This window comes from Amblyomma maculatum, chromosome 10 (assembly GCF_055883805.1).
Source record: "Amblyomma maculatum isolate TAMU_Amacu chromosome 10, ASM5588380v1, whole genome shotgun sequence".
NCBI lineage: Eukaryota > Metazoa > Arthropoda > Arachnida > Ixodida > Ixodidae > Amblyomma > Amblyomma maculatum.
The window spans coordinates 123,751,437-123,767,418 of NC_139353.1; the positions used below are offsets into that span (position 1 = coordinate 123,751,437).

Here is a 15,982-nt window from a genome sequence, read left to right on the forward strand (position 1 = left end):
CTGCGCGTTCCGCGAAAGAGCATGAGGGAATTCAGACCATTTCAGGTTTCTCCTCTTCATTCCCACTCCCCTCTGGACAGGATGCAGTGGTTATTTAACTCTTTTTGTCCTCACCTTGACATCTTCCAAAACTCGCTCTGTTCATTTACATTGGATGTTCGTAGCGTTGTATTCTAAATAGTACTTTATCACATATAACTCCCACTTTCTAGCCTTAAATTGTATTTACTTCACTTTTTGCTTTTTCTCCTGTTCAATGCTGTGTGTATCTTGAACTACTTTTTATCCGTTTCTTGCTTATATTTCAACTTTAAACTTTATATTCGAATCTTACTGTCCCTTGTTCAATTTTACTTCTTTATTGTATTATTCTGTATTTCTAGCCTGTGTTTTAAGTACCATGCACTTGTTGCGCCTGGAATGGTTGTTTATTTTATGTATATTTCTATATTACTATAATCAATGTCAGTCATCTGTTTTTTTTTTTTCCTCTTCTACCTACCGTTCTTTTTTTTTTTTTCTTTATTTCCTGGTGTGCTAAAAAATTCTCTCACTGTGTATATAAGTGATGATACTCATTGTTTGCTTAATTTCCGTGATACTTTTCGTCTCAGTTTCATTTCATGTATTATTTATTTCTTTTTTTTGTGTTCTCTCTGTGTGTGTAAACATGTTTGTGCTTTTTCATTTTTTTTTTTGTGCTGCAGCACAAAGACCACATGGTTGTTCCTGCGCACATTAAATAAAGATTGATTGAAGATTGATTGATTGATTATTATTATTATTATTATTATTATTATTATTATTATTATTATTATTATTATTATTATTATTATTATTATTATTATTATTATTATTATTATTATTATTATTATTATTATTATTATTATTATTATCTACGTCGGGTGACATTTCATATATCGTGGTAGCTTAAGACTGAATGTCAACGAATATGTGTTTTACAGCAGATGCCCAAATTCACTGTTTAGAAGTTACCCAAATTCCGAAGGGCAATTGCGTAAAGTGTCTGTTTTTAGAATATTGTGTGCCCAAGCTGGTTGACTGAACCGCGCCGTGTAGCTCGTAATATATATTCACAGTCCTCCAAATATCAAGGTGATAAATTATCTTGTGCACTCTCTAAGCACTTCGATTCCAGCACACAGATCTGAAACAGACACCTTGAGCTCCAATATTTTGACAAATGCTAAACGTCAATAAGGATCCGGCAAGAGAGCTGACAAACAAGAGTCATTAACGTTGCCACATCCGCCTGTAGCAACGGAGCTTAAAAATATGACGTACAAGACAGATGGCCATGGCAAGGTCGGATCCTGCTTTTGGAAGGGTGGCAACACTCAGGAACTGGCAGCTATCTACGCATACGGCGTTCGAATAACACTTCGCCAAGACGATGCCACCAGAAACAAAGAGCAGCACCTGCGAAGAAGAGGACGTATATTTATTGATTACAGCATCGTAACTAGTGTTACCCAAGTCCTACTCGCGACATAGCGTAATGAGACAGACAAGAAAGCTCTAGGGGTTACGAAAGGTGTTTATTTCTAGGGCGGTTTTTTGAAGCTGGAATGTGGCTTTAGTGAGATGCGTCCAGACCGTTTCATAGCGAAAGAATCCTTTACGAATCCCTGGTAGCAGTCATTAAGGCCTATAAATTGAAGCAAATCATTTCGTTTCACAGTGGTCAGGATTAACGCTATAAAGGCTGAGTTCTATATGCCCTTTCTGTAAAGAACAACCCAGAAAAAGCTCACAAGCGATGGTTACGACTCACGCAAGAATGGATGCCTTAGCAATGCACTCATACAAAGTGTACGAAGCGCGATGACTACGGAAGCGAATTTACTTTCGAGTCGTTAATTGCATCGAGAATATTTATTACATCAAATTTTTTCATTATCTTCTAGAATTTTGATATCCATGTGTTTCGTTTATCCCAGTGAAGAGTTGTTTACAAGTTTAATTTCACCCTGGTCTTTCTTTAGATTGGAGTCGCTAGTTTTGTGCTCTTCGACTCCGTGGCACAGGGTTTACAAACTCGACCCTACATTTTCAGCCCCCTTTTCTTGGAAGTGGTAGAACTAGTTCCAAGTTCTTTTCATTATATACTATTTTCAGAATTCCACGACAATCTTCAGGACCTTATAAAAGTTTTTTTTGATTAAATGCAAGTCTTTTCTTATATGCTCTTCTCCAAATTAAAAAAAAAAATTCTACAAGATCGCGATGACAATTTCGCACGAACATTCATTATCCTTCATGCTGAAGCTTCTGGTAGGTGGTAGTTCACAGGGGATATGTTCAGGCCGTGATCAGCTACCGGATTGTATGATGTTACTAGAACAAATGACATTGCTGAGTTGGTAGCATCCTCCCGCTCAGGTACGTATTTTGAGATGGGTATCGAACCTGGAACCCTTTCATCTCAAATCAAACACGCTACTTCTAGGACGGACAAACTTGCTCGTAACCATTTTTTAAAGCGCAGTATAAGAAAACGCTTCGTAGCAGCAGCAAGACTCGTACGTCACGCTCGCCTCCATCTGGAAGCACAAGTTAGCTTCCCGCCGGTTCTGGGCCCTGGTAGCGCTTTTATGCCGTCTAGATCTAAGCTATAAAATCTATAGATCGTCAGTTTCGGAAACGCAGTAGAGTCAGTTTAGTGAGGTATGTTTAGGGGAAGCAAGGCTAACCAATGCCAAACCAACATAAACAATGCTAAGCCAAGGTAAACCACGCTAAACGAATGTGAACCGTGCTGGAATACTTAAATTTGAATTATATTGGCCAGGTAAATTGAAGGCTAATTCTCGGAACAAACTACTTATAAAGGGGGCTCCAGAACCACTTGCGAGTTTTCAAATCGTGGAGAGGGGGGAGGGTAGTTATTGTGAAAGCAACGAAATTTTACAAAGCGGGAGAATGAAGCAACATTGTACAAACAGGGTTCTTTGCATAGCATGTTCTTTGCGTATACCTATATTGTCCCCTGTATTTCTGTGATGACGACGTGGTGACTATGCCAGCTCATTAACCGTTTATTCACATCGTCCTCGATAAATATTGACTTGGAAAAGGTGCCCTCTTATAGGAAACGTGGCATTGTTTCTCTCGTTTTAGTGTAAACGTAGGAGACGTTAGTGACGGACAGTTCCTCTAGCCTTCCTAGATAATTCACTGACAGTTTTCACGAGAACTACTAGGAAAACGAAATTCATCCTCAAGGGAACGGTCAATCGCTAGTAAAGGAATCATGGAAGATAACCTCCATGTCGCAAATGCCATCCCGATGGCTGATGACAGTCGCTTTCGGTCGTGAGTTAAATCTGTCGGAGCCCTCGCTGTTAAGGCTCATCGACGAGAAGTACTCGCTTCCACAGTGCCGGTCGACGTATCGTTTTTTTTTAAAGTGGAGAAGAGCAGGCATAGGCCTAACGCGTAAACAGTGCACACTAAGAAAGGAAACAGTACATTAAGTATAACAGGTCAACAGTATTGATGGTGTGTTTCTTCTTGTGCTCTGTTTTTTGGGTTTTAATGAGGGCTGTTTTTCGTTACGAATATTCACCAACTAGCCCAAACGTCTATTTTCCTTCAGAGAAAATAATACTTTTCTCTATGCTGGTTAGTCTGCACAACCTGACCCTACAGAAGGGAGTATTGCTTTCTATCAGACGAGACACAGACGCTTCAAAGTTATTATTCAAAGGCTGGATGATGCTCTGCGGTATTTTGCTAACCCTAGGGGCTCGGTGCTCGAACATGAAGACTAGGTGTGGGCGGCGATGCAGACGTCTGGCGTGTTCGTCGGTTTTGAATTAGACGGCTGGCATAGGTGTCTGTAGGACATTGATAAGCAGGAACAAAGTCGCAGCACCGCCAATAGAAAGATTGGTGCTGAGAGGGATAATGTGTCGGCTGGGGCGGAAGTTGATCACAATTCAGAGGGGGCACTCTTTTTTAATGTGCAAGCATTACTAGCCCCATTCAGTTAATATTCATTTGGTGTTATTCTTGAAGACACTCGAAGGTGAGTAAATATTCCCTTAGTACCCCAAACATCGCAGCGAGCGGGCGTCACTGAAGGACCTCTATGTTGCGTTAGGCTTCCCAAACTTTTTCATGACAATTTTGTTGACAGATTTTCGGGTGGTGTCACATAAAGTTAGAGGCTAGTTTGCAATCGCGACTCGAGGCTACGCCATGTGCTCCCAGCAATAGGCCTTAATTGTCACAGCTCACCACGTGACCTAACGCAGGGGGCTCCGAAGGTGAGGAGGAGTATAGAGGGCGTCAGATAAGGAGTACAGTTGTCAGCGCGCTACTGACCACGGGGTGGCATGTGCCACTAGAGGGAGAGTGGAGAAAGAGCGTCGTGGCATTCACTGTGCCACAGTATTCGTCCGCAGGGCTAGTTACGGGTGAGTGTAAACTTTGGACAGTGAATAGCCGTCTACAATCAAAACTGCATGTTGCAGGCTTTGCAAAGGCATTGAATGGCGTACAGAAGCTCAAGAAAGTCTATGAGATTCCTCTGTCATGTGGGAAAGTGTATGCAGGGCAAACGGGGCGATGCCTTAATGAAAGATTAAGAGAGCATAAAAAGGATACAGAAAATTCCAAGGATCGCAACCTGCCTCTTCACTGCCTCACATGCACTAAGGAACGTAAAATAGAATGCAAACCCCTCTTCGATAAATACAATGCTTACAAGGAAAATAAAGACCGCATAACAAGAGAGGTAATTGAAGCTGAAAGAATTTTGGAGCTTCGGGACCGTTGCGTTAACACTCCAATCCCTTATGTTACCGGACAAAAGGCTGGCGTTCTTGGCAAGGCGTAAAACAAGATACGTATTTGGCTTTGGTTTCGGCATGCGCATTGCATCTGTTTTTTTTCTTTCGTGACGCTTAAAGCCATGTATATATACCTGCACACTTCTGTGTTTTGTCCTTTTCATCTTCATCCTCGTCCTTCACACTGTTTATTACAAATGAGCAACCAACTTGTCTGTACTTCAACGCTTGTTAAGTGCGAAGAGAGCAGTTTCTGGTGTTAACGAAGCCGCCTCCTTGGTTTACTAGGTCCCACTATAACGCCATGAAATTTCTGCTTCTCGCGTTGCTTTGAAACTATAACGCCCGATTGTCCCGTTCTAGTGCGTAAAAGTATTTCTTATATATTACCAGCTACAATATAGCTAGAAACACTAATGCTTTCATATTTTCGCAAACATGCTGTATTAGGCGTCTTCTCTAAATTTACGAGTATTAAGAAAACAGTCATACTTGTACTATTAGGATCGGTACGCGGCGATGATGTCGAGCGAAAAGAATGATACCCAAACCTCAGATTGCTTAAGCAGGACTCTGACATTAATACACAGGAAACTGGAGGTAAATTCACTTTCTCAAGAGTGGAAACGTTGTTCTGAGTGCGGATTTTGCCTAAATACGTTGTAAAAATGGAATATCACGTCTTTTTAAGGTGTGTTATGGCTGAAAGTGGTGTATTGCAGTGGAGTTAGGCCACGGTGGATTAAAAGGTATTTTCATTGAATGAAATTGGGTAGGGCGTAATGCACAGCTAAAGAGTGTATCATGAAGAATGAAGAGTTGGTTAATTTAGAATATGTTTCAATATGGTGGAATAGCTGCATTAAGGCAGACTGTAATGGGCTAAGGGTGGATTGCGGTGGATTAAGAGTGAATTGGTTGAAAAAAGTTAGATTTGGTTGCATTGCATCGAATTCCTAGTGGCGGTGGTGCATTAAGAATGGAGTACGGTGACTACGATCAGTTATGGTGGAATAAACATGTATTCTGGTTTAGTACGGTAGACTGAGAGTTGATTGCATTGGTCTGCGCCGCAGTGCGATTAATGTGGAGTAGTTGGAGTTATAAGGAAGTTCGTTGTTTTAAGGGATAGAGGCTGGTGTTGGTGGACAGCGGTGGAATAAAATCAGGCAGTGATTTTGCATTCACAGCATGTTAGTAGTCTTACGCTCCCTCATCGATGTTTTCTAGAGGAAGATACACGCTTGTCGCGTGGTCGACAGATTAAAATGTACCTTTGCTCAAACACGAAAAGCGTTAGGAAGGTATACGGAACTATAAATAAGCAAGTGTTAAGTAGTATAATACAATGTTTATTATTATGTATAAGGTCATATTAACGCGATATAATTTCTTTATTATCCGCTTATTTCCTAACAATGAAGTCGTACAGTTGCTGAAACGAAAATAACTGGCTAAGAATACATATTCCGCTCTAATACAAACTAGAGGCTCGCGTTACTGTTCTCATCTATTTTCTGTTGCGAAACATTGATCTTAATTTATGGAAGATGCATAAGCAATGAAATAGTGGGAGGACTCTTGGAGCACATAACATCTGCACAATGTGTTTGAACGCAAACAGTATGTGATGTCCTCGATTCCCCAGTTGTGGGGGAAATATTTCTCAGGTCATGTAGCGAGACGCACAATTCGGGAAGGACAAATGCATGCATACGTGGATGAACAGGTCTTGAATTGGGAGCTTTGAATCAAACATTACCAGCTGCTGAGTTGAACCTGGCTTCTACCAAGCTACTTCATCAAGCGCGCAGAAATGCAGACGAAGGGAAGCGCAAAGAAGCGCAAAGGCAGAAAATCCGCTAGTGAAAAAGCAGTAAAGTAAATAAACCAGAAAAGGCGCGGCATTTTCACGCCTTGCGAACCTATTTGTCGACTGGGCTAAAGGCTCACATGAGGTTATAATTTATAATTTTAAGGTTGAAATTTAAATCTATACGATAAGGCACCTGTAAAACTTTAATACTACAGTTTGTACAATGCAGGCAGTATTTGGCTGTTTAGCTACGGCATCATTTAGAGTAAGGGCGAAGAGGGACTGCACATCGACCTATTATTTTCGCTTCGTTCCATGATGGCAGTGAGAAAGCTTTCGCTACTGCGGGGTTAGAACACTTGCGCCGAGGGAGGCTCCTTCAAGGCATTGCTCCACAAGGCAATGCGGGATGATAGAAAATTACTAACTAGTGAGGGCTGTTGACTGTTATAATGTGATAACATGATACAGCTTGGAAGCGTACACTCTGAGGTTGCGCATTAAGCAACGGCATGCAGAGTACAATGAGCCAGGTGTCTTGTGCATTAATTACCCATGCTTTCTCACGTTCTATGGCAAATTATTTTGCGCGGACGTAATTACACACGCAGTGTCCAATCAGAACTACGGTCGTTCATCTGGCTTGTCGTATTTTCATGGGCTTCTGTGGCGCCCACCCACGTGTGCTGTTCCAAACACATGCAAGTAGGGGAATAAGCACGGACCGAAAAGAACAGTGCTAAGTCAGAAAGGAACAGCCCAGTGCCGAATGTTCTGACCAAGTAGACGACGTCAAGTAGTGTCCAGCATGGTCCGCAGGCAGCTGCTGGGTAATTGTTGCGAGCTGTCTGCGCGGCTCCAAACAGCACCAGTATGGCGAGGGGTGTGCACTTGAGAAGCACGGCAGCGATGTTGGCAGGTTGAAGGACGTCCATCGCCTGCGCATCGTGACAAAGAGAATAAAATTAGGCTGCCTGCTTATGATGGAAACCTTCAAAACTCGGTGCTGACCAATGACGGAAGGGCCAAAGAAAGAAATAAGAGATGAAAAAGTTGCGGGACACTTAAGCTGCCCCAATGACGGTTTGGCCCAGCATCGTTAATAACTTGTTGCCGTCGTACGGCTCCGATCCTCATTAGCGTACAGAGTTGAGCTACTCTATTGTCTTAATTAGCATACAGAGCTAAGCTACTTTAGCAATTCGAGATGGCGTCCATCCTAAGGTCTGAGGTTCGAACATGTTAAATGGTTTGTTGGGTTAGTGTACACAAAACTAGTCAAGTCATGCTTTATAATGTGTGACATAGTCGTACCGATGGCCTCTGGTCATTGCAATCGTAGCAGGGTATACCTTCAGGCGCCCATGGCGATAAATTTGAAATTGGGTTTGAGGAAAGCAGCATATATGCGGCATATTTTCAGTGAACACCTGAATCGCGCAGTAATGCAAGAGAGGGAGGTGGGAGTCAAAGAAATCGAGAAAGAGATGCCGTTGTTGAAGGTTCGGGATAATTCCAACCACTTGGGGATCTTTAACGTACCCTGAAATCGTATAACCTGTTAAATCTTCAGCGCCGCTCTTAAAACGAGCCAGCGAGGAGGAAGAAGATACCAAGCCAGCGGGAGGAAGTAGACGAGAAGGAAGCGTGAACTCATGAACGAGACGTGGTTGAGTCGCCATCTTGAGCCAAATCAAACGCATTTAAGGCAATCTTTCATACACTGTCCCAGATGTCAGTCTTTGGGTGCGTGCTCGTGGTCCATCTTTACACATTTTGGTGCCGAAACCAGGGAGTCTCTTCTGTCACTAGATCCTATGACGCTTAGCCAACTGAAGTCCCTTTATAAGCAATTCAAAGCCAATAATGACGAGCTGAAGGTCAACGACGAGCTCGAAGAGCACGTCGGTGATGACGCATGTTTCGAAGCAGAATACGCTACTGTCATCGAGTATGAAGACAGCGCGACGCACACGCTGACCGACCTTCTTAGTCGTCGTAGTAGTTTGACGTCCACGGTGGCCTCGCCATCGGACGCTGCTGTTCAAGTCATAGCTCCCTCTTCCAAAAGACCCGGAGCCAAGCTGCCGAAGCTCACCAAAATGCGTTTTTCTGAAGACCTGAGCCGCTCGACTGAGTTTTGGGAGCAGTTTGACCACCTTATTCACCGCAACGATGTTCTCACTGAGCCGGACAAATTTCACTACTTGCGACTTTTTTTGAGACGTGACGCGGCTTCAGACATCTCGGGACAACCGAGGCTTGCTACATGGACGTCATTTCAATGCTTAAGAAATGGTTCGCCAATAAAGCACGCTTGGAGCAAGAGTACTTCTTCGGACTTCTGACGTTCGCCAATTGACACCACAGCTCGCCGAAAGCTCTACGAGCAAGTACTAACTAACATCAGAGGGTTGGAGCTCTTGGGCATGAGCAGATATCGTTTTTTTTTGCGATGCTTTGCGACATCCTCCTAAGAACGCTCCCGCGTGGTCTCGTCATCCCATACCATCTTTCACTAGCCACTGGTGCGGCAGCTGAGCTTCATATACCGCAGCAACTGGATCGTACCTAGGTCGCTTGCTGCAGTTTCTTGCAATTGAAGTCGAGAGCTCGGCGAAAACCGACTACAAAGCCCGTGCGGACACAGTAATGCAGTCGGAGACCCGGACGCAATACCATGCCAACCAGTAGGAGGCTGCGCCTGTGCAATGACCAACGTCGTCAGTACTTCATGGTGAATACACAAAGATAGCCAAGACCTGGGTTTTGCAAATCAAGTGACCATTTGATTTCGTCATGCCGTGCTGACCTGCTGCTTCCAGACAAGAAGCTCCTAGCTGTCACAGAAAATGCGATGCTTTCGTTGCACAACCAAAGGACACCGTGCGCGAGACTACCATCGCAAGATTACATGCTGCAACTGCGGGTGTCGACACGCCACAAGCATGTGCAACGCAGACACGATGCTGTGAACCCGCCAAGGAAAGGATAGAATGACCACCGACGCAACCGTATGTACCTCCCTTTGATCGTCCTCGCGTATTTTGCTGCAAACGTTCCGTGCCTGTTCAGTGGGTGCCGCCACCTGCTGCTATGATCGAGGCGTCTTCGATGGAGGCAGTCAGAGCACATTTATTACAGAATCGTTTTCAATACTGCTGCAAGCGATTTCCGTGGGATCCACAAAGATTGCCCTTAATACATTTGGAAACATCTCTGAACAAGCGGCCAAGAAACGACGCAATGCAGAGATGCACTTGAAGAGCCAGTTTTCGGATGGTGAGATCGCTTTGCGTGCTATTGTGATTCCTCATATTTGCAAGGAGATCGAGGAGATGTCCATGAAATCTTTTGTGGCGTCACTTAAGCAGCGTGGCCGACATATACAGACGAATTCTCATGCCATAACGTTGGCAACTGCAGTGGGATCAGCATCCCAATTGGGTCGGTCCAGATGTGGACTGTCTTGACAGGACAGATCCGTAGATGTGACACGAGGACGTCACTCATCTCTTTACAGTCCAAGCTGAGATGAAGCTTTCTAGGTGTCACAACTTGCTTTAGAACGGAGAAAGTGACATCAGCAACAATGGTTTGCCTGCTCAAAACGCACACAACAGAGCTTGACGAATGGCTCCGCTCCTTTTGGCAACTTGAAAGTATGAACAATGTCCGCAAACTGGCCACTAACCCATGCCGCAGGGTGCCCTATGGACTCAAGCAGATAAGCAGCCAGAGCGCATCCAATGGCCTTCTTCAGGACCTGTTCCATTTCAATGACATTCGTGGACCAGGTTCTTGCAGAGTAAATGAGACGGCCACAGAACATCCTCTAAACACTTCACCGCGGAGCTCTACAATGTCGGCCTCCGCACTGAGTACCAGCTGGAAGCTGAGATGATATAACTCATTCCCTGCTTCACGAGTTGACAACTGGAGGCTACACGAGGCACCAGGAAACAAGTGCAAAGTTTACCAAGCAAGCCTTCTGCAAGGTCAAGTTCGACGACGGATTTGAAACTACTAGAGAAATACAGAACCCTCTACCCTTGAGGCCAATATCTGACATTTCGAGGCCGGGAGTGAGTTAAATTTTCAGTGCCGCTCTTCTTAAAGAGCCAGCGAGGAGGAAGAAGCTACCGGCCCAGCGGGAGGAAGAAAACAAGAAGGAAGCGTGAACTCGTGAGCGAAGACGTGGTTTTTGTTTTTGTTTAGTTGTCAATTACTTTAATACACTAATTCAGTTTGTGTAGGACATTTGGCAGTCCACACTGAACCCTGGCCAATCCCCCTTCGTGGGTATGTGCCAAATATCAAGGAACAAGAAGAAGAAGAAGAAGACGTGGTTGAGTCGCCATCTTGAGCTAAAGCGAACGTATCAAAGACACCCTTTCTGGACACCGTTCCAGACCTCAGTGCGTTCCAGACCTCAGTATTTGGGTGCGTGCTCGTGCCCCATCTCTAAACATAGCCAAAGGACGTCCTTGCGTTTTGTCTCCATCGAAACACGGTCGGCGCGGTCGGGATCGATCCCGGGCATTCCTGTTCAGCAGCCCGGTGCATTGGCGGGCTGAGCAGGCGAACCAGTAGCAGCAGCAGGACGCGGATAGTAAAGAAAAAATCGTCGTTACGCGCTCAACATGTTTATATTCGAATTTGAAACATAGGACTAAAATTCAAATTAGCCTACCAATCAGCGGGGAATAGCTTTGGACAACTAATGCGCTTCGATTGAAAGCCGATCTGTGGTGCGATCAAACCTGTATATTAATGTAGATATGCAATTACGCTACATTTGTCACCATATTGAGGATAGTAGAGAGACTGGAGTGGTGTCTAACGACTAGCTGGGTTCGTGCGCGTAAACGTGCAGCTCTAAATATTTTAATCTACTCTCATTTTAATTAGCGAGCCGCAACCATCGACCTCTGGGCGTCCAACATTGTCAAAGTCGCGTTTGCAGGTGGTTGCGTAACTGGCGGACCACTGGCCGTAGACACGCACATGCGGATGGTATCAAATGATTCTTAAGCTTAAGCGCGTGCATTTCAACGCCTATAGGTGATGGCTGCATCTTTGTCGCTCACAATACCGATGCCCACAACGATGACAACGCCGGGTTTCCAGCAACATTTTCTCCCCGTCGAGTAGATAAATGGTTGCACTCTATATTAGCTTTCGAACCATAATGTTGGACACTCAACTCAAATATTTTGCGGAAGAAACACGCATTTTAAAATTGAAGCTTTGAAGTGGTTGTAAAATATTTTGGAGTGCTTAAACTTCACCACTGGTGCCTCACATCATAGCGCTATTAAGCTTCACCTTTGGGGTCTCACATTATAGCGCTAATGTGCTCCCTTCTTCCGGTTACTCTTGTATGTTCTCGTTTCCGCATGCGCAACTTTGATATCTTCCTCGAAACAATCGTTGCAGCCTATCTTTCTTTGGCAGCCTAAGCAAAACATATTTCGGGCGTTTGAAGGATTTAAAAAGGAATCGCACAGTTAAAAGGCTGGCACTTATATCCGAGTATGTTTAACCGACAGGAGAGAACAATTCTTGAAACAGAACTACCAAAAGTAGACCTCTCAGCGACACTCCATACTGACACTGCCCAAGATCAAACTGTGGCTGTAGCAAATTCAATTAATTTTCCCATTGCAATTAAAGAGAGCCCGAAGCTCTCGTCTAAGAAGGCACCAACGGTTAATATTATGACGCTTGCGAAAGATGACATCAATGCGTATTATCTGGCGCCCTGCCTTTAGGTGGCTGAATCAAGAATGCTAAAGCTTACCATGGAGGATTTGAATTCAGGAGCCGAAATTGACACTACTGTGCTCCGTGCGGAGTTATCCCAGTTTGCACAGCCTAAGATGTTTGAAAACAGCAAATACTCAGTCGAAGATAAGAGATGAAGTCTCCGCTTTGGCAACTTGAGCCGCGAGGTATACTTCTCAGAGCACGTAGTCGGTGTGGTTCAACTTTTGCAGTCATAAACCGACACACGAGAAAAATATTTAACTTTAAACAATATATATATATATATATATATATATATATATATATATATATATATATATATATATATATATATATATATATATATATATATATACACACGTTTATGCGTTAAATGATCAGCTCTACACACACGAAGATATGAGGAACGCACCTGTTGCTTCTAACGCACGCTTCAGAGCAGCACCACACAAAGGTGACTATATTCCCGCTGTAGCAGGATGGCGGTCTGTAAAATTCCTATGGCAAGATAATTTAGTGCACTTCCGTTTACATGTGCGGCTTTGCTCAACGCTTGTCGCATACAGACAGCACTGCCCACCTAGAAAAAGAGTGAGTTTAGAGCATGAAAAAAACTGTCATTGGTGAAGGGCTGCTCAATTACAGTACAAATACCTTTCCCAGCCGGTCCAGCTATCTGTCCAGTCATTCTGCCTAACGGAAACGGACTGGCAGGACAACAGCTCGGTAAAAAAAATAGAAAGGTTAAAAAAATGCAAGGCATGTAAGGAATGAACTCATCTCCCCTCTGAAAGCAGTTGAAGCAAATCTCAGTTGCTGATACGCATCAGTTGTACAGGGACTCTATTGATATCGGAAAGCGAATAAAGTTTCTTTGATAATAAAGATATCAAATGTCAGAATATTGTCACGTTGTGATAACAATGTCATTGTCAAGAAATGAGGACGCTTGATCTTCTTTGCAATAAAACCTCAATTGGGCTGAATCGCACCCGCCAATGACCTAAGCAATCGGCGGCGGCGATAGCAACAACCGTGCTCGGCGCTCATCGGCCTACGAATACCCGTTGAACCCGTAATAGCTGAATTTAAAGGCGCGAAAAAGTCGCTGCATAAAACCGCAAACATTGACTAGCACAAACTAGAACATTGTACAATAATACGCGAATGACTGGAATCTTTGAGATACATCTCGGCGCATCTTGCGCGGCAAAGAAACTGATAAAGCTGCGTCTCGCGACAACGAGCATGAACAAACAAAAAATACAGAATTTATCCGCGTGCCAGAATCAGAGTGATAAGGCTGGATGCCAAAGGCTGTCGAAAAAAGAACAAATAAATATTTGAATGGTTTGCCGGAATATTTTCATTGGACAATTTAGAGGTCTAGAGTCGTGCAGATGTTATTGGAAATCTCCGTTTGACTTAGAAAAATGTAACATCTGTAAAACTCTAGAATAGCATTTCATAAATTGAAGATTTGCGTGCGAATACGAATCTGAATAAATAATGGCAGTCACGAACACATGACGAACGGCACCCATACTGATGTTACATTACTGCATGATGAAAAGAGGCAATCACCTGCTCGTAGGATTATATTTTCAATCTCCTCGTGGTCAGAAAGAAACGAAATACCTATTCCCTCGAGTGTGAAGAATAATATATGGAACCTAAATTCGAAATCTATGAAGCCACCTTAAGAAAAAAATAGCGATAATACACTGTTGACAGACGTTTACGAGAATACTCCCTTCAAACAGTCAGATGAGGAAGAGGTTCCCATGCTCGAGGTATTTACTCCCCAACTGAGCTTTTGAAAACCATTCATTCATAATTTTATTCACCTTAGCGGTTTAGAAGAACCTCTATTGCATGTCATGATGCTCACTCCAGCCTAAAAAAAATACTTTCATCCTCATATTGATTAAAATCTTGATATGGGTGGTCAGGAATAAAGAGCTTTTCTTCCTTCCGCAAAATAGAACACTAAAAATTATTCCGGCTGTCAGCACAAACTGTACCGATTATTCGAAAATTTCGCAGTATTTTGATGATGATAATGGGTCTGAGGTCATTGCCTTTTCAGCGGGAAACTGATGGTGTGTCTAGGATCAGGATAATATAAGCAAGCATGAGAAGGCAAAAAAATGTACCTCGAAACCACTGGGGCAGATACGTTGAGATTTGACATTCTCTTTGCAGCCAACAAGAAAGCGGTCGCTTAGTCGTGAGCAGCGCAGAAGTGGCGAATTCGACAGCGTTTTACCAAATCGCGGATGAGAGCGCTGTAATCAATGTGGAGGCATGCGCCGGAAGTCGCTTTCTCATTGTATTTTTTAAGCTTTGTGGGCTTTCGCGGAAGGCGAAAGTCAAACAGAAATTGTAGATCTCGTCTTAATATTTAGCTTATTGAAAGTCTGCAAAAAGCTACTTCTACGTAAAGTCTAACAATTGTATCCTGTTCAACGATAAGTCTCAATGGTAAAAGCCACGAAGCGCCAGCGGTGCACGTTTCGTACTCGCGCGGAGGGCTCGGCCCGATGAGTCTTTTTCGTCTGCACTGTAGGAGAAATATAAGCCGGAAGTTGACAGTTTGATACCTTTCGTAGAACGCCTACTAATAGAGCTACAACACATGTGCGTACTTACAACTTTGGATTTTGCAGTTTTTTTTTTAAGCTATTTACAAGATATGATTGACTTTTGGTTCAAGCCGCCAGTAAATGTTACGTCACTAGCCTCCTTAAGGTGGTTTTACCAAATGGAAGCCTCGAAGAATGATAATTTCAAAAGCATATTTAAAATTCTTCGCGACGGTCACATAATTAGGAGGCTAAATGCATGCAGTAGTTGTCTTTTATGCGAACGTTGCCATTATGCTCTTTATGAGCAAATTATTGGTGCTTAGAGATTGAAGCAAATGAGACGAAAAAATGAAATCTGACTCGCCTAGTAACGCTCTTTTTTTCTGCCGGGAGAACGAAACAGTGCCATCAAATAAAATAAACTCAAATTTCACTTGCATCGAACAATTAATGAAAAATTTATTTTTCTTATATCAATCCTTTGTTTTATTGACATTCTTATCATGTGCATCAGTTGAGATAAGTAGCGGGGCTAACAGTTCCTACACGAAATCAGGAATTGAATCGGGTATTGGCCATTTAGTAATGCACAGTTTATTTCCGTGAATGTAGATATGCGGCTGCTGCTGCTTCAGCCACACACGGTACTGGCTGTATTTGTTACAGGAGTGTTGAGTTGATTTCGAATAGGAGTGCATAAGTTCAATACTTGCTTAGTGTGTGCCCTGATATCTTCATTCGCATATTATATTTCCTCGGTGCCCACAATCGCCGCATGCGAAGTTTTTGTTCTTGTAGTCAGTGGAGTAACATTGAGACGCTTTCTTGATACTTTTCGTGATCCGGAGGCGTCTGGAGATGATTTAGGATGGGCTGAAGAACATTTCGACTTGCTGGCGTTCACTCCAATACTATCGTATATTTCTCGCTTACTCAGTTCAGGCGTCGTTCTCGAAGCATTATTACGTGGAAGCAAAGGCGACAGGGAAAGA

At 43.3% G+C, this 15,982-nt stretch overlaps 1 protein-coding gene across 1 annotated transcript in view; it reads right to left on the bottom strand.

The window, feature by feature from the left end:
* The window catches only part of LOC146177393 (ATP-binding cassette sub-family C member 3-like), an 89,652-nt gene extending 82,084 nt beyond the window's left edge, over nucleotides 1-7,568 (bottom strand). The window contains exons 1-2 of the mRNA XM_084581545.1: nucleotides 7,413-7,568; nucleotides 1,306-1,440 (exon numbers count right to left, since the gene is read on the bottom strand). Coding sequence (XP_084437671.1) covers nucleotides 1,306-1,440; nucleotides 7,413-7,568 — 291 coding nt within the window. The remainder of the gene's footprint in view (nucleotides 1-1,305; nucleotides 1,441-7,412) is intronic.
* Nucleotides 7,569-15,982: the final 8,414 nt, after the last annotated feature.